Source organism: Lepeophtheirus salmonis, chromosome 14, assembly GCF_016086655.4.
Source record: "Lepeophtheirus salmonis chromosome 14, UVic_Lsal_1.4, whole genome shotgun sequence".
Classification (NCBI taxonomy): Eukaryota; Metazoa; Arthropoda; class Copepoda; order Siphonostomatoida; family Caligidae; genus Lepeophtheirus; species Lepeophtheirus salmonis.
Genome location: NC_052144.2, coordinates 26,313,275 through 26,332,775, shown reverse-complemented (window position 1 = coordinate 26,332,775; position 19,501 = coordinate 26,313,275). Strand labels below are relative to the sequence as shown.

General features: G+C 30.5%; 3 protein-coding genes across 6 annotated transcripts in view; 2 read left to right on the top strand and 1 right to left on the bottom strand.

The window, feature by feature from the left end:
* The window catches only part of LOC121129763 (uncharacterized), a 49,156-nt gene extending 45,023 nt beyond the window's left edge, over positions 1 to 4,133 (top strand). For all 3 annotated transcript variants that reach the window (XM_040725490.2, XM_040725488.2, XM_040725489.2), the window contains exons 3-6: positions 2,371 to 2,401; positions 2,540 to 2,778; positions 3,250 to 3,452; positions 3,666 to 4,133. In XM_040725490.2, the coding sequence (XP_040581424.1) occupies positions 2,371 to 2,401; positions 2,540 to 2,778; positions 3,250 to 3,452; positions 3,666 to 3,869 (677 nt within the window). In that variant the 3' untranslated portion in view covers positions 3,870 to 4,133. The remainder of the gene's footprint in view (positions 1 to 2,370; positions 2,402 to 2,539; positions 2,779 to 3,249; positions 3,453 to 3,665) is intronic.
* Positions 4,134 to 4,135: 2 nt separating this feature from the next.
* LOC121129760 (small G protein signaling modulator 3) lies at positions 4,136 to 16,921 on the bottom strand. Of its 2 annotated transcripts, none has more exons than XM_040725482.2 (8): positions 16,553 to 16,921; positions 8,041 to 8,407; positions 7,717 to 7,872; positions 6,326 to 6,608; positions 5,874 to 6,245; positions 5,336 to 5,812; positions 4,966 to 5,278; positions 4,136 to 4,904 (listed from the first exon to the last, which is right to left on the bottom strand). In XM_040725482.2, exons 2-8 carry the CDS (start codon positions 8,388 to 8,390, stop codon positions 4,402 to 4,404), a joined length of 2,454 nt encoding a protein of 817 aa, XP_040581416.1. In that variant the 5' UTR covers positions 8,391 to 8,407; positions 16,553 to 16,921; the 3' UTR covers positions 4,136 to 4,401. The 2 variants fall into 2 exon arrangements, with proteins under 2 accessions (XP_040581416.1, XP_071749578.1); XM_071893477.1 differs by lacking the exon at positions 16,553 to 16,921 and adding an exon at positions 12,593 to 12,866.
* A 121-nt stretch (positions 16,922 to 17,042) lies between these two features.
* Positions 17,043 to 19,501, top strand: part of BBS1 (Bardet-Biedl syndrome 1) — a 41,663-nt gene continuing 39,204 nt past the window's right edge. The window contains exon 1 of the mRNA XM_040725549.2: positions 17,043 to 17,189. The gene's annotated coding sequence lies outside the window, so the exon portion shown is untranslated. The remainder of the gene's footprint in view (positions 17,190 to 19,501) is intronic.

Sequence of the window (19,501 nt, the reverse complement as noted above, 5' to 3'; positions counted from 1 at the left end):
GGGATATTTAGGAGGGCTACAGTCTCTCTAGGCGACCCCCTGTGGACGCCCCTGTATTATAACAAGGTTATTCAGCAACGAGTTTTAGTTTTAAATGAAAATATACTAGCTTAACGGATTACGTTATTATAACCCCCAAATACAGGAATATAACGATAGAAAATAATTGAAACCCCTAAATATGGCATAGCATTAACACATAAAGAATCAATCGATAAGCAAATGGCTACATTTTTATTTATTATGTATTAAATTCACCCAAACAAATGTGCCCAATAATGCAACTATAAAGAGAGAGTTATTTAATAAATCTGCTCTAATAACATTGCTTTCATTGCATGCAAGATCTTATTTGAAAATATGTTATTCTGGGATTAATAAGCCATTATCAAATATGGGAATCTTAGAGAACCTCCGAGATACCTGGGATAACTAAAAAATGGTCTATAAAGCATAGGTGGAAATTTGTTCTTGGAGATGTCGCAATTTTTAAACATCTATATTCTAGTTATATACTGCATAAGACTGTAAATCCTAAGTCATTTTTAAAGTACGATTTTTGTTTGTTTGTTGGCAACCTGAACACTGATTTTATCTTTTTAAGCTATTACCATTATTGTTTTATTCCTGTAGAAATAATAAATATGTATTAAGTGTAACCACGAGTGTGTGTCCCCGTGAATGACGGAGAGTAACGCTGACAAGTTATAGTTCCCTGTTGAACTCAGATTAGAATTGAGGATCCATATGGAAGCAATTTCTGCTAATGTCCTTGCTTAATATGATGTGACACTTGTGTTTATTTTCTTCATCTCACAGCTACTAGCAGTGATTAAAAAAAAACGTATGCCAGCTAATGTTACTAGAACAATGTTAGGTAACAAGAAAATGGCAGGTCATACCTAGCAGATTTATTAAATAAATATCTCTCTTCTTCTATTTCTGATGAATTCATTGGAACTAGTCTTGGTTATGATTATCATAGAAGTGGTCACTCAACGTTTCTTAAGCGATATTTTACTAAATATTATGCCAAAAGTAAGTTTTTAAAGGTAATAATATATCAAACACTAAGAATTAAAATGATGAGCATAAATTCTGGCTTCATCAGTATTTAATTCGTTTTTTCTTCAACAAGCCAATATGCAAACCTTCCCTCCAGCAAGGTCTTTCAGGAATTGGTGGTATGAAACGCTTCTTGGGTTTTACAAATAACCACTGCACATACTCTTTTAGTTTTATTTACCTATTTAAATTAAATGTATGAAAAATCAAAAATATGAAAACATTATTTATTAACATGTTTATATCTTAATATTGTATGAAATTTAAAAACTTACTTTTGGCATTATATTTAGTAAAATATCACTTAATGACGTCACCAGAAATAGTGAGAGAAGGATTTATTTAATAAATCCTTGTCCTTGTCCAGCCATTTTCTTGTTGCCTAAACATGTTCTGGTAACATTGATGACAGCTACACTGCTCTTCTCTACAACCTTCCTTAAAGTGTCAGGGTTACCATATTAATTTCAGGATTTTTTTCTAATAGAAAATACTTAGGATTCAAGACCCTAATAATATATATACATGCTTATTTTATTCAATTTTGAAGGTCGGGGAGGACAACCTCTGTCTATTGAAATGGTTGTAATAAAAAACTACCTTTAAAAAGCAAAAAAAAAACAAAAAAACCGGTTGTTGCGTGTGTATAAAGTTATAAAGATAGATAAATAACGAATTTAAATATAATAATATTATTTTCCCTGCACTAATGCTATTTTAAATGTAGAAGAATCTCTTTTTTGTGTCGATCCCTCTATTTTTTCCTTACAAAGATGGCAACTCTACTTATAACTTATATATTCATAATCATGTGCTCCTCTTTTTGAACTAATAATTATATGTCTTAAAATATAACTGAACTTCTCATTAGTAGGATTTAAAAAATAAATGAATTGATGCTCTTTTTGTATTTTAAGTATTATCAGGTCAATTTTTTCTCTTAAAATTAAAACAAAATAATATCAATATTGTAAAAACATAGGAACCAGTTTTTCCTGAAAAAAAATTATTATTAACTTCATTAGAGTTATGATGCATTCTCCTGTTTTTCTTCCATCTTTTTTTTTTTTTTTTTTTTTGGCTTTGTTCTTCTGATTATTATGCAAATCTATCATTTTATTTGTTTGAAAATTACATACTAATTAAAATAGTGACTCTTAAAAAAAAACAAAAAAAAACTTCTCCCTGAAAATCATCACGATATACCTAAATCACTCATTCATGTAATGAATATTTTATACATATGATTACTCCTATAACTTTAAATAAACATATACTTTAATGCATTTATTTTTTTTATTTTAGATCCAAATGCAAAGACTCGGCCCTGGTACATGTGAGTATTTTCAACCGGCTTTTTGAAATATGTCTGTAGAACATAGTCTGTATTTAAACTAAAGTAGATACATATATATTTTAAAGTTCCAACTTTTCTTTTAAAAAAAGAGGTGTAAATAATGATTTTTTTTCATAGATTATGGAAGGGCCGAGCCATTATTTCCCCCAAAAAGGATAAGGAACCCTCACCACCAAGTAAAAAGGCCTCCACTACGAGTCTAAAGAAAAAAACACTAGAGCGACAAAAATCCAAGAAGGAAGAGACTGACAAAGCAGAGAATGAGGATGGAAAAAACTCCATAAAGAGAAAGGACACATTCCGACGGCGATTTTCACTTCGAATGAGGAAAACAGCTTTAAAGCACTCACTTTCATGTAAGTTCCAATCATTTTCTTTACTCATAGGTTGAGGAATAAAATATGACCATAATGGGTGTGATATTTTTTATAGTTGAACATTTGAATAATGTTTTCCATTTGAGCTGTTACCGTAATTGTTAATGATAATATCTAATATAAAGTAATCACTAGTGCGTGTACTCATAAAAGACGGAAAGTAAGACTGAGAATTTCAAGAGTAGTTCTACGTGCAAGTCCTCGTTGGACTCAGAGTAGAATTGAGGATAAAGTATAGGATTAGTCTTTATTCCCTTCCTCGCAATGTTCCTTGCAGCTGATATAATAAAACGTCATGAAAGCTAAGCTGCTCTCCACCCAAACATGATTTAAATGGTCAGAATAACCATGCCATTTTTGAGTTTCTTTCCTTTCAGCATATTTTATACAAATAATGATGAGGGACGACTCACTGTTTACTAATTTTTTTTTTTTTTTTTTCATATCTAGCTGCAACAACTTCAACTGCAACAAGCAGCGAATATCAATCCGATGATGGAGGAGAGTCTGATGACTATTCCGACGACGACGACGATGATGATGATGAGGACACTCTCGTAAATAGTATCAAACTCAGCTCACAGACTTTATCCCTTGGGGGAGCAGATGATCACTTTTCTGATAAGGATGGCTCAGCGCATCGACTCACAGAAGTATGTAAATCATAGGCGCAGATGGGACATGTTCCCCTCAAATTTTCTGTGACCCCATTTGATTTCCTTCAAATTTACTAAATATATTTCACCATAATCCTATATATTTTCAAAATAGTCTCCCTCCTTCTCAATTAAAAAAATATATTTGCGCCCCTGATATAACTCAATTATTTATATGTTCTAAAATCAAATAACTTTAATCCATTCCAGCTCTTCATCAACGACATCAATCTTATTGTGGATAAAACTCTTGCTCTTCCTAATGGCCCAGATAAAATTAAGATGATCCATTCTGTTTTAGAATCCATTAAACCCTTGTACAACATGGCGACACTCAATCTTCACTTTGTAATCTTGTCTAGTCATGTAACTGAGGAACCAAATAGTGCTCAAGACGCTTCAAAAGTGAACTAGTTGATTAAACGGAATATAAAGTCTTTCATTTCCAAAGGATGTGATACATTTGTGTTTGCACTGCTTTCGATATTTATTGATTTATCACTGAGTTGTAGCTTAGATTGCACCATAGTGATTTCATTAATCATATATAAAGTGATATTTCTTTTATTGTGAGGTTTTACTTTTTATTAAGAAATAATAATAATAGAGATATTTTTATGTAAAAATACATAATATATATTGTTTTTTAGAAGAATAAACATATAAGTTGCCAATGAATGTGAAGATAAATTTTTTATTTATATTTATTCATTGATTCGATAATATTGCATTAAAACAATTGTGTAGTATACAAACGTGTGATTAATTCATTGTTGTTCCAATTACTTTTGTAATTAATAACTCGAAAGCAAACGAAGGAACCAAATGATAGAAATACATCCAAAAATATTCATGAGAGATTATTAAATAATTGTCAATCAATGGTAGGTCAATACTTATAATACAACTGTATGAATCTCATCTCTGTATTTTTTTCCACTTCCCCTTACAAGTCCCAAGAAAACAAATGGTGCTTGACTAGCATGTCTCTTACTCCATCCTTGAGAGGTCTGGCATCCAAGGTTTTATTTTTGGGATCAGAAAGTTCCCAATCTGGGTTTAATGTGAAGGAAAACTGAGCCAATATCCGTAGTTCACATTTGACTTGTACCCATCCAGGTGAATTCATAAAACTCCGATCTTGATACCATTTTTTAACTATTTCTTCATTTGAGGCAAGCGCCTCTAGCCAAAGGTGTAGAACTTGTTCATTTAACCCTAAACAGACGAGACTCCTGAGTTTGACATCCATTTGTGCATGCATGGGATCATGTGTATAATTTATGAGCTCTACACAACGGAATAGAAGCTCCTCGGGACTCAAGACTTTGCCGTCTTCATTTAAACGAAATGTTTTGCAAAGAATCAAACGGCTATAAACAGAGTTAAAATCCTTTTCAACTTCTTTACTTGCTGCTTCTTGAATAAATAACCAAGGATGGCATGGACCTATGTTAAATATAAATAAATCATGTCTAGCTTAGATTTAAAGTTACTAATAAATATATACCCAGAAGTAAGGATGATTTTTTAAGGCCATGGTCAAGAATGTTTTTGAGTGCTGGGCAGAATATACCACGTACTAGATCTGTAATCATTTGATTGACGGAGTCATCACCTGCAAATGAATACTTTTTGGATCGTTCGTCTAGGACCTCAACAAATTTAGCTGGAAACCATCCAGTGTGTTCATTGACTTCCCCCATCCAACAATGTTCGTCTTTCTGATTGATGATGGTAATAATATCATTTTTTAGAAATCCTAGTTCGTCATCATCGTTGCGTTCGAAATCTACAATGGCTCTCGCTCTTTTTAATTTTGACTGAAACTCATAATTTTTGACATTTAATGTATTCATTATACGTGATATATACTCTACCTGTGAAATTGCCATGTACACTTCGATATCTTTTTTGTGTGCCTCTGCGGAATAATCTGTATTTAAATCGAAATCAACATTGGGCTCCGCAACCTCAAAATATCTTGCAATCCGTAGAATTGCTTCTCTCAAAAGAACTAAGCATTCAGTCTGACGTATGTTTTTATTCTTGCGATCCTCCCCATGTAGTAATAGAGAGCCATCATCATTACCAAATGGTAATAGATTCTCCACAAACGATTTTGAACGCTTAAACGATCTTCGATTTGGTGGTCCAACTGATGATGGCTCTATTCCTGTTTTCCAAGAGCCTTGTTCGCTTAAAATAACTGCTAAATGCCTACGTCGATGTGTTTCAATAATCACATCTGAAATACTTGATAAATCATCATTCACAATTCTGAGTAACTCATCGGCATCATCAATCGTGCTAGGGATCATTGACAAAATGTTGAATACATCTGCACAGTTCTCTGCCTATAAAATATAGGTAATAATAATATATTTCTTACATACAAAGGCATTTACTTATAAGTACCTTTAATAACTTATCCATGTTCATTTTGAGCATAGCAATACTCACTTGAAAGAGTATTTTAGATCCATCAAAAAGGAGGACATCCCAAATTCTTAAAATGATTTTAACATGAAGAACACTTGAAAATAGCGTTAAGAACCAATTCAATGTTATTAGTGCTAATTCAATATCATGGCGGCTTAATATTTCCTCTAGTTCAGGTAAGATACTCGCAATAAGCGTTCGAAGAACCAACTGATCTGCTTGTACTCCTATAAGAGATGGAGAGAAGTAAGAGGATGGAAGAAGATTCTCAATGACCGTCGTCATAATCCAAAATGTATCTTCTTCTTCCATTATGAGTAAAAACATGGCTACAATCATTCCCATACCCTAAAATGGAGAATATATTCTAGGTTGTTTCCCATTTCTCTAAAAGTAAGACCATCTCTACGATATCAAAATCGAGATACCTGACAGTAACCAATTTCTGGAAATAACCAAGCGAGACCTCGCAAAATTCTACGAAGTCTTGGAATACCAATCGACTTTGGATTAGAGAAACAGATGTTTGTTGGAATTGTTCGTAAAAGATCCTTTTCAATTTGCTTTGATGTCATTAAGTGATCGATTGAAGATGAGCGTACAATTTGTTTGTAGGAAATTTGAGATGTATTTTTTTTCTCCATGGAAGATGCGAGGCGTTTCCATACTTCAGCACGACAGGAATGAGGAATTCCTTCAAGGACCATATTTCTAAAAAAAAAAAAAATATATATATATATTTTTAACCAAAGGAATTTTCTGACTAGAATATTTCCACACGAACAATTTATTTTCATTACTTTAAAGGAAAAAAAAATCGTTTGATTTATGTCTGTTGACATAACCATGATTGTAATTGCATGCATCTTTTATAGTTAGTTTATAGCATAATTTGTCAAGTCATATACATAAATAATAGTGTTGAGACTCGTTCTAGCACGGATTTTTTTTTCGGTTCGGTTTTAAGTAATTTTTTCTAGATGGATTTGGACCGATTTTTTTTTCGGTCTCACTTTGTGGACCGATTTTTTTGGTTTAACTATTTTTTCAGTCTTACCCGATGGACCGATTTTTTTGGGTCATATATATTATGAGAGACCAAATTTCTTTTTTTTGTAAATCAACCATCATTGATTTTTTCAAAAAAATCTCAAAAATACAAGCTATTTTTTAGAACAAATACTGTATACATATAATATATATTTATATATTTGATTATTCAAGCAAATCAGGTGAGTTATCGCACATTACTTAGCTAATTTATTTTATTATTAAGTTGACTTCTATGTTAGAGGAAATCGAAAGAAGATACTTTTAACTTAATCATCCATTCCAAGAGATGCTCGAATTTCGAAATCCATATTCCATCGAACGACGGTATTAAAATTCATTTGAGCTGTCTCTGTTTAAACTTTGTATGACGTTATTGTAGTTGAAAATACATATGTTATAAACAATTTATCTATAAAATAGGTCTAGACCGATTATTTTTGTGACCAAACTAAACCAAATTTTTCCTTCGGACCGATCTAGACCGAACTTTTCCTTTAAACCGGCATAGACCGAATTTTTCATTTGCACCGATGTAGACCGAGTTTTTCTATGAGACCGGTCCAGAACCAGCTTTTTTGTTGGACCGAATTAGTTCGGTCCAACAAAAAATTTAACGGTCTTGGACTGGTCTAGAATTTCCAAACCAAAACCCAACACTAATAGATACCTACATCACATGTACCTAGTAGGTAACTTAAGACATACAAAATTAAAGTAAAAAATAATTTCTGACATAATCTACGTTATAAATCCAATCAACTATGACCTTAATGTTTCTGTTTTGTTAATATTTTGTACAACAGAGTCCCAGCAGAGGGAAGCGCCTGACTCTGGATCCGAACTGGAAAATTCTAAATGTGCAATCCATTTTAATCTTTGTTTTTCCTCATGATCGAAAAATACTTTGGAGGATCGGAGACGACTGAAAGGTAAAATGATGAATAGATATATAAAATGGTTTTAAAAATGTTTACCCCCCCCTCCCCCCATTATTTTTTTATCATCAAAAGTTATAAAAAGAGTGGGATATACGGAATTACTTTTTCCCCAAAATAATATGTTATATGAAACTATGAAAGCAAATACTTACTTGGATATATCCTCTGGTCCATCCTCTTCATCTATACGGAATCCAAACTCATCATAATCAATTTCCGTCTTGTCCTCCTCTCCATCACGACCTCCCTTAATCTCTTCATCCCTTTTTTTCTTCAAGAGACTCACAGGCCACATAGAAGGAGTGAGTGCGGAGAAAGGACCTCCGACTTCACCTCCTGTTGACCAACCCTCTGGATACTCATTTTCAACCTCTTCTCGACTCAAATAGCTTTTAAGCTCATCCTCATTCACATCAAATTCTGCATTCTTTTCCATGGAGCGGAGTGTTTGAGGGTCCATGTAGCCTTCATACTTACGTCGTGATTCGGATCCTAGTGGCATCTTGAATAATAATCAATCTAAAAAGAACATGATTGAAACTTTTTTAAAGGATACTTGAGTAGAATGTTCATTTTTTAAATATTTAACATTTTTTACAGCTTCTTAAGTAATATATAATATCTTAAGAATAAGAAGAAGGAATTTTCTTTGAATGACACAATGAATAACTTACATTTTTAAGTCCCTTAAATTAAAATAGCAAAAGTTGACACGTATTGAAAATGAATAATAGAATTTGTGTGTATACCCTTTATCGGTGCCCTTGATCTAGGAAGCCGAACTTTACATGAGTGCGTCTTATGACCCTAGTCAGGCTAATACTAGGGTATTTTCGGGGGTATTCTATCAAAAAAAAAAAAATTGGTGCTCAAGGAGACTAGATAGGGAGTTGAGTTATAAATCATAAAGTGAGTGGCGTCTCAAAAAATAACTAAACGAAAAATGACATTATCAAAGTCAAAAAAGTTATGGACAAAAAAAAAAGAAATCGGTGAAAATTGACTTTTTTTTTTAAGTACAATAAAAAGGGATTTCCAAGATAAAATAAAGTTTTCAAAAATTTGTGTGGAGATTCGTTTGTATACAAATTTGCCACATAAAATCTGATGTTTAACTGATATATGTACCTTTCTTTTTCCCAATAAATATTTTCTATCAACCGTTAATATTTTTGTCTTTAGTATAAATGCCACAAAACGATGCAGTTTGGACCTAAAATTATTAGCTTTAAAATTGATATAATATTTCCAATTTCCAAAACATTTTATTTCATAATTTTTGAAATACTTAATTATTGATGTATTTGTGTTCTTCTTTACAATGCCAATAAATGCTATTTTCTACTTTGTTTTGCAAAATTAGTGCTAAACATTTCTATGTGTTTTTTTTCATGAATTTAGATTTGTAAATTTTTACACAAAAATAAAAGATGGACTTCTAATCTAGACAGTTTTTTTTTAATCATTTATGTTGGTACAACAATTTGTATTTGAAGTTTATAGTTTAAAATCCTAATAATGCATACATTACATAATAATACATAATACATAGAGGCGGTTTATTATAGTGCTTGCCCTCACTGAAGGAGTATAAACATTAAGAAGAAATGACTTCGCTTCCTCCTTGGGCGAGCAACCCCGGGTGATAAATTGCTAGTTAGCTATATTTATAGATTGTGTATATATTACAAAGGTATTCATTCATCCACACGGTTTTATATTGAATTTGTCAACATTTTTTTTCAACAAGAGAAAGAAAATAGCCACAAAACTGTATAGGGGTTAGCCAACTACTTCTTTTCCTCCTGTTAAATTATTTTCATGATATAGTTGGAACAGACCCAGTACTTCAGAAAATTAAATTATAACAACAGGATCAGTAATACGAATCAACAGTTGAAAAAGGCACGAGTACTAGTTATTTCTTGAGCAAAGTAACCCACCAGAAAATGCTCAGAAATCTATTAATAATTGATGCAATAAAGTTTGCTCCTGTGCATACGTAATATTATAAACTGGAAATTTAGAATTTCATTATATGGCTAAATGTACTACACAGTGTAAAGTAATAAGAAAATCCAAATTTTTCTGTTTCTTTGTTCCTTTTTAATTTCATCATTCTTTATATTAGTAATCAAAAAGTGTGTGTTTTTGATTAAGCCTGAAACCTCTTTGAAGTTTTAGAAAATATAAAGAAATATTCTACAGCAAAACGCTAAAAGATTAATCATTTCTAATTTTAGGGGTAAATAATTTTAATGAGCTCAACTTTTTTAGGTTTACTTCAGCATTTATTTATAAAATATTTGGCTTAACAAATCACATAGTAACCTAAACTGTATCTCTAAACCTATTTTAAAAAAGAACACATATGTTGTGGTTACGTAGTCAATGGCTTTGTTCATCCCAAACTATTCTACTAATATACTTACAGCTTATTCACGAATAATTTGAGTTCTTCATATCAACATTCAGAACACGAAAATGAAAGTATAAAGCTCTACAGTCACCAAAATGAATAAGGAAATGTTAATGATGTGTCTTATGAACATCAAAGGATTCAGAGGCATCTGTCTACTCATTTGATTTCAAAAACCTTAAATATTATGTAGCTTAAAACATATTTTTGAAAAACAATCATATATTAGGAAATTTTTTAGTATATCTTCTCAGAGACGAAGCTTGTACGGAATAATGATGAAAATCCAGTATAGAATGGGCATTAAAAAAAAAACCCCGAAAATCAAAATGATAACCATTACTACTTGAAGAATAATGCTCATGACGTTTCATTAAATCAGCTACAATCGGCTGTGAGAAGGGAGGACGGAGAAAAGGATATAAACAAGGGTATTTGCTAAAATTAAAATAGTGTCGATTCCCAATTATACTCTGAGTCAAACAAGGACTTACAACTTTAATTCGGCAACAAACCCCCAGGGTTTTACTCTGTCTTTATGAGTGGACACGAATGTTCAATCAGGTTTTGAATATAATTGAATCTATCTAGTAAAGGATTATCACTACCCAGGAATAAAATAATAATGACAACTGCTAAAGAAGAGAAAATTTATTCTTCAGATTACCAATTCCAAAATAAACGGGTCAGCTAAAAAAACACCGGATTTTCATCATTAGGTAGTGATATATATATATATGTATATATATCTTCTATCTTAATATAAAAAAAACCACACATAATGCCATCAACAATTCTTCAATAAAATCTTTCGAGCCCTATTATAAAAGAGTCCGATACAGACCAAATTTTTCTTTGAGACAGGACCATACTTCTTTAAAGTATTGAATTAGTTTTAATCCACTAAAAATCATAATGATCTCAGAATAGTCTGGAATTTTTACAAAAAAAAATAATTTTCTTTGAGTAGCTGTAGCTTTTTGTAAATTTTTTTCATAAAATTTAATATTTCTATTTGTTTTTCTAAAAACATGAATTTTCTAGAGTAGCTAAGGTTTTTGGAATTTTTTGTGAATATGGTATGGATTTTGAAAAAAAAATTCAAAACCAAGTGCCTTCCCCCCAAAAAAAAATATAGGTATGTAATCCTGCGGACGCCTTTGCTTATTTTCATAAGTAATTTAAAAAAGGTGGTTGTTATATATATTTCGGATATAATCAACTTTTTATGTTAAAAATAGCAATTTCCTTTATCCGGATATGACTATATATAAAATAAAAATCATCAAATCATGATTATATCTATTAGTTATTTTTTGTATATAAAACTAAAGATTTAAAGGGATCATAAAAATTCCGTCATAGGGCGACACAAAAGACTTTGTTCTGTGTGCGGGTTCTCAATATTCTCTAAAGACTTGTTTTCGCTTATTTAATCGTAGTGTTGTAGATCTTAGTATCTATTTAAGTTGCATAATTTAAGTATTATTTATATTTTTATATATAAAATCTTCATTTCAAACTATAGGAGGTTTTGTGAGAACTTTAATATCCAAAAAATGTCAAGTTTCATATCCAATTACTTTATCATTAGCGTAGTAAATAATGATTTTTTTAAAATAAATATATCTTAGTTTTTGGAAATGGATCCGTTCATCAAAGTTCACATTTTTTATAGGGACTTTAAAAAAATTAATTTTTTATTCTTAGTGAATTAAAATTTAGTTAGCAAATTAGATATTTCATGTACGACAATTAAAGTCTGTATACTCATCAATCTCCTAATATACAATTTTTTTAAATGAAAACGTATTTATTTTATTTAAATAAAAATGAACACATATTTGTTTTCCTTGCAAAATATACAATCCAAAAACGAAAATTATAATTATAAATGAATTGTTTGAGTTTCTTTAGATATTAAATATACGAGGTTGCGTTTAATAACAAATTATTCCGAACAAATAAATACAGATGTATAAAGAAGGAAAATTATTTCATTGATATTTAAATCGGTAAACGGGGAAATCATTTTATATCCATTAGCAAGAGGACAATTCCCTTGCCAAAATATTTAATGGGAAAAACATACGAAGTATAATAAAAGTATAACAATAAGGAAAATGGTCGAAATCAAGAATAAAATAATCAATAATCCAAATGGCAAAATCTAAGTGAGTTTGTACAATTGTCTCTTTCTTTGTCAGTTCAAATCACAGACGACATGGATAATTAATAGTTAGACTTAGACTAAAATTGGATATCTAAATCGGAGTAATTCTTACCAATATCATTGTTTATTTCCTACTCCCCCTTCCTCCCTTATCACAGGTGATTATTGCTCATCTCCTCCAAAACATTTCTGAAATTGTCAGGGGTATCACGTTGATATATGTTCTTTTTTTAACATGTCGATTATAAACACGATTTTCATCATAATATGTAATGTTATATCTATGTAAAAAAAGCAACCCCAAGTTAGTGTATTATTTATGTAGTAGCCAACAGCTGAAAAACGAGGAGATCTTCCACGGTGTTATCTTGCCAACACAAGCGTACACTTATGTATTTGTTTTCAGCTGTCGATTCCCTATTCTCCCTTAATACTAAGCGGCTATTTCATAATTTATCATTTTCCATAAATACACAAAGTAATCAGTTATTCTATAATTATGCTACGTTTCCAAAAGAACAGGAATACATTTTATTGTTGATCCCTTGACGTTTACATTATATGTATATTATATATTTTATTAGTTTTATGAAGAAATTTTGGCTATTTTTTCATAGATATAATATAGTAACTAATACTAACTACTCTTTTAATCAAATATTATCAAGCAATATTATAACACACTATCGAATAAAATACTATGTAGATTTTAATAATATGTAATTCATTTTAAAAATGGTGAAGAAATAGTCTGCAAGTATATAAAATATAAATAGCGGAGGTATGATTGATTTATTTGACTAAATACCAGATGATTTTGGGCCTTTACCTGTTTCTTTTAGGAGAAAAGATTGTGTGATACTATAAAGATAACGATGTCTTATTTGTATTCAATAGGTTGTGCATCCAGTTCTTATATAGCTCGGTGATTTAAACCCAATGAACTTTTGTCATTTAGATTTTAAGCGGAAAAAATACATTTCTCCTTTAATGAGGTTAAGTGACTGAGCTTTGTTGCACTCCAAATATTAGTGGAAGTGATTAATTATGTCTACAGGTATGACATTATAAGCTTATGAATGGGGTAGGAACTTCACCCTAACATCATCTAAACTATTATTAATGTTACTTTGATGGGTGTGATATACAAATATATACTTATAATTATTGATTTGCACAATTAAATCCACATTTTCAAACTGTTTAAAAGAAGAAAAAAAACTCTGGCCTGCAAAAAACCTATCTTAAAAGTATATGCACAAAAAATTAAGTCAAATGTACACAGACCATGATTAATTTAGAGATTACATATTTAGATATATCTATATTTCTATTTACCAGACGTCAAAAACCCTTATCTTTTATCCTGTAGAAAAAATCACTCTAAATCACTCCCTTATACATATTCTGAACTTCCTCCTTTTGTTGAAATGAATTAAATTTGTTTCTTGTCATGTATAAAAAAATTATCTTTCATTTATAAAGGATTTCTACTTAGTTAAATGAGATATTTGTTATCATATTGAAGTACAATAAAACAAGCCGAGAGGGAGTAAAGCACTTATCTCAGCAACTTAAGTTCAAAAACTTTTTTTCTAGTATTACTTTGTTTTTGAAACTACGGAAACAAAGTACACAGATTTAATTAGAACTTTCTTTTAATGAAAGTGAGGACTGACGTCGACTTTTTTATCAAATCGCAACCTCGACTGAAAAAAAGGAAAGGAAACATTTGAAGAAAAAAACAACATATGGTAGCTAGCCTTCTGTATTTTTCTTACTCCGAATTATTAATAATTATGCGATGATTTATTATTTAGATATTGTCATAGAGATATAAATTTTATCATATCTATGGATATAATATATATATTTAATTGATAGCGTTGATTTATATAGATTAATATATAATCAAAATCCTAAATCCTTTTTGAGTTCATAATATGCAGAATTGAAAGGAAAATACATTGCAATCATATTTCATTTCAAAAAGGTGACGTGACTATAGAATATATCTATGTACATATATTGATTGTAAATTATCCCTTCGAATTTCTATTAAACTATCAGAAGAAATGAATACAAATTTTCAGGCTTTTCATCTCATACAAATATATTTTTAGGGAAAAAGTAATTTCATATTTCCCACCCTTTTTTAAAAAAAAAACTAAGTATATTTTGCTTGTTATTGGATACATCAGATTATACAATAAATCATTTTAAAGGTTGTAAACAATAGTAGAGCGTTTGGCGGGTTCAGTCGTGAATTATCATGCATCTATTACTATGCAGGTAGTATCTAATTCTCTGACAAATCATTAGAGACTAATGAAAGAAAATAAAATTATTCCCCTCAGTTAATTAAACTGCATAAATTGAAAACAGTGCAGTGACAAATACAATTTAAAGCTAATACAAATTTGAATCTAATGTATTAATTTATATCTCAGATAAAATATAGCCATCTCAGTGGGTGGGATGAAGGGAATGTAGCCCCCTCCCAGAATTAAAAAATAAGGTTACAAATTTTCTTAAAAAATGGTCGTTCGGTCAAATTATGCAGCAGAGTAAAAAATTGTTTTTTTTGTTAATAGCTATAGATTTTTAAATTTTATTCCAACAAATTTAAAATTTAATTTTTGAATTTTTTTCCCCAAAAAATTTAATTTTTTTACCAAGCAGAGCAAATTTTATATTTTTTGAAATTTTGTTTAAAAATATTTATTTGCTTTTTAATAACTATTGTTTTTTTGTTACCACTCATACGAGATGAGGAAGGGTCGGATCTTGGAAAAAAAGACAAATGAAAAGCGGTTAAAGCACTCCCAAAGACACCTCAAGAACCCATTTCATCGAGACATGTTCTGGTTTTTCTGTTTCGAGAAAAACTTTATCCTGAACCAGAAGCTCAACAACCACACCAACAGGTGGTTGGCCTTTTGCCCCAAGTATGTGCCCATTGTTATGTAGACAAAGTTCCCAGCCCACATTATGGTACTTGGGGTGGTTAGCTCCGTGACAACGTGATGGATCCTCATGTGTTTCCCTAAGGTCTCAAGGTCAACACTTATGTCTACCTTGACGTACTAGAGGCCAAGATGAAGGCCTGCACGCGCTTTTGGCCTCCTATAGAGACTGCCATTGAGGCTGGAGGTGATTTTATTGAATAAAATTAATTAGAATCTGTCAATCTTTCAGAATTGTGTTTTATTTTATGAATCTGACAACTAATTGAAGACAAAATTGAAAAAAACAAAACAAATTCTTTTCGCAGCACAGATAGCTTGCACACCCATATGCAGATATAACAATGTATCCCGCATACAACTATTATATAGTATAAATCAGTTTATACCTCTATAACATGTATACACATTTAAAGACACTTTCTGCTGAGGAAACTCAGAAGGAAACAAAAATAGACTTATGTATTTACATAACAATTATTCCAAGCTAAACATTTACATATATCAAAATGTCAATAGTACAATATTCAGGTCATGTTAGAGAATTAATGAATAACATACCTACACTTATTTCAATATTTAGGCTCATACCTTTGGTACTTTTTTGAAAGCATTATAATTGAATTGATACACAGAAAAAGTATATCGAAATAAAATGAAAATGTCAAATAAATATGACTTTTGATTGTGGGATGGAATATAATACCTCATTTATTCAAATAGAAACAGGACTAATTAGACGTATGTATAATTGCAAAGATAATTTCATAGCAGCTTAAAAACCTACCCTCATATTTAAAATCAATATTGATAAGGCAAAGGATTATTCTGAGTCCTACGTATAAAAATTATAACTGAATTTTTCTAAGTAGAAATAATGAGTAAAAATAATATAGAAATGAAAGTGAGTTTTTCAATATATTACCACCCACTTTAAAGGAAATATTAGGAATCTTAGCTAGAGAGTAGAAAAGCTGTATATTATGACGTCATGTATGAAAATATACGTCATAATGATCAATTTAATAGAGCATTCAATACTAAGTACAGATATAAAAAACACATCCTGGAGAAGAATGTATAATTTTAATATATTAAAAACTTACAAGACTTTTTTGTTGGGTAGTTTGAATATTCTGAAGACGTTTTGGAGGCTCTTTAATCCATCAATAATGTGTCTTCCTCCTCATTTTGACTGTTACACACTGGATCTACACACAGCAAGAAATGAAGTATAGCTTTAAGCTGTTTATTATATGTGAAAGAAGTGTGCTATTTATGATGAAAATGTAGGAGCTTCCTGAAGGATAAATGATAACGTGGACTTTTTTGTAACAGATGTTTTCATTTACAGATATATGTTTGTGTGGGAAGGGGAATAAAAAAGGAATCGAGGGATCGTGTGTACAGAATGTAATATTATTTACTTAGACGGAGAGTCCCTTTCTCTCTCTTTTTCCCTTTTTAATTTGACTAGCGACATCTAGGAAAACTTTCTTTCTTTATAATCTTCATTACGTTTTTTTTACCATATAAGTACATTTTATTTCCTTTCAATATGAATAATCAAGGAATATCGTACCTGCTTTTTACCTTGAGACCTTAAATAAAAATCAGATAATATTTACATTAAAAAGAGTCTTGAGTCCATTTATTATATTGTAAAAAATCCATTGAATTGTGAGTACGTTCATCTGGCTTTTGGCGAGTTCTCTACTCTTCGTGTATTACATCATCCATTGCGTAAGAACATATCTGTATAATTTCCAGCTTTTGTTGTTATTTTCATGATATTGTAGAAAATAGATAACAACAAATAAGGATTGGGGTTTCGTTTATTTGAATTATTAAAAAGCATAACAAGAAAGGTTACGTGATATATATTTAGATTGTTCAATAATATGCCGGTATCTATAGTAAGGGATCATCCTTCCCTATTTTTTAATTCTAAGATTATATATTCTGTCTATACCTTATACAGGGTGCGCAAGCTATCTGTGTCGTGAAAATGGTTCTTTTTTTCAAAACATTTTTATCTCGAACCATTTTGTCAAATTATAAAAATACAACCAGATTTTGAAACCTTTGATAAATTGGGATTGATTTTATAGAATAAAATCAATCCCAATAGGTGCTAGTTTGAACAAGCTATCTAACAAAAAAGCACCAGCCTTCTTGCCCATGTTTTCTCAAGAGAGCGCAACAAAACATAGAGTTTAATGATTTAGTAAGTCTCATGGAATTTAAAAATCAGTATAAAGACCGTATTTTATCTTTGCCATTTTCGTCGTTAAAAAAAACAGAGTGAGCATCAAAAATGAAATGTTTATATGTTATTAACCAATGGTCAACTCTACACTAATAAAAAATCTATAGACAAAGCAAATGTGCTTGATTACATCAAATTTAATGTACTCACTTCTTTAATAATCTTGTTGTCGAGTTATTATCTAATATAGGTGCAGACGCATGGCTTAGCCCTCTATGTTAGCCACAACATATGAAAATTTCTCGAAAGTATAATCTGTATGGAATTCAATGTAATTTGACTCTACTTTTTATTAAAAGAAAAAAGATAAAAGCGAACTTTTATTATGATATACAATCGTTTGTATTGTATCTTTAAATTTGCATTAAATCTAAATCTGCTCGTTAAAAGGTGTTAATTATTATTAATTTCAAAATTTTCTTTACCCATAATAGGGTGTCTGCAGGGAGTTGGCTGGAGGGGTAATAGATCCCCCCTCTACCAAATTAAGGTATTTTTGCTTTTTATTAGAATCTTTTTTGGTCAGGACGAAAAATATTTACACAAACATTGTGTGAATTTTTTTTTAATTTTGCTTTTTGAAAGAAAAGATCATTGAGGCAAATTATGCAGCAGAGCCGAAATAAATATTTTTGAAATTTATTTCTAAAAAAATTAATATTTGAAATTCAAATATGGATTTGTGAAATTTTTCCCAAAAAATTAGTTTTTTTGTAAAAAGGTATGGATTTTTGAAGTTTTTTTTTTCATAACATTTTTTTTTTTGTGAATAAGATTGGGTTATTGTAAAAAAAAAAAAATTCTATTTTTTTTTTCATGAAAAATGTCTAAGCCCAAAAATTCCAAATATTCTACGGACATCCCTGTATTAATTCAAATTTGGTTTGAGTAGAAGGATAAGCAACATGTTTTTAGTTTTTTTTTTCAAAATGCAAAAAAAAAAACAAATGGCTTTTCATATTTCCAGTCATTTGTTTACAAAAATAATGAAATAAATTTGTTGTTAGCTCTCGGAAGTCCTGTACATATCATATATGTTTTTCTAAATTATGATAATAGTTTGAGTGTGGAATGACGTAGTTCAATGTATAAGTTCGATACTTGGTCGTTCGTAGACACGGAACTATACTTATTATTGTTGTTTCCCAATTTTAATTATTCAATGCGATTGTGGAAAAATTATAAAAGAAAAAGAGGAAGAGTCACAAAGTGGAAAAAATGGCACAAATCATTTTAGCTGATAAATATATGTAGGTTATAAGGCTATTAATTGACACCGATATCAAACATTACGGGTTCATATTAAGATTCTTACCTATGATGTACATTTTTATTTTTTTGACCATAAATAAAACAAGGTAAGTTGGGAGATTTTGTTCATTTACATTATCAGTTACAGTTATCCTTTAATACCGGTAGTTTTTCGACAATACATCAGTTATCTCATCCACAGATAATTTCCCTGGAGAAAATTTAGAGTGGAAAATAGCGATGAAGATCATTCCCATCCAGAAAACTGCAATTTAGAAAATTTCCCCTCATTTACTAACAAATCAGAATAACTAGGTCCAAAACAACTTTTGTCTTATGGCAGGGCTACCAGTATTTGGAGGGTATTACATACTTTGTGATGTGTTTGGCCGTGGGTTTTAACCTGCTTGGTCTCCTTGCAGTAGTTTAAATCAACACATGGACGTTTATTTTGAGCATTTGGAATATGCTTTGTGAAGTGGGAGCAGTATTTTTTACCTGTATGGTGTTTCTGCCGTGTCTTGAACGATCCATG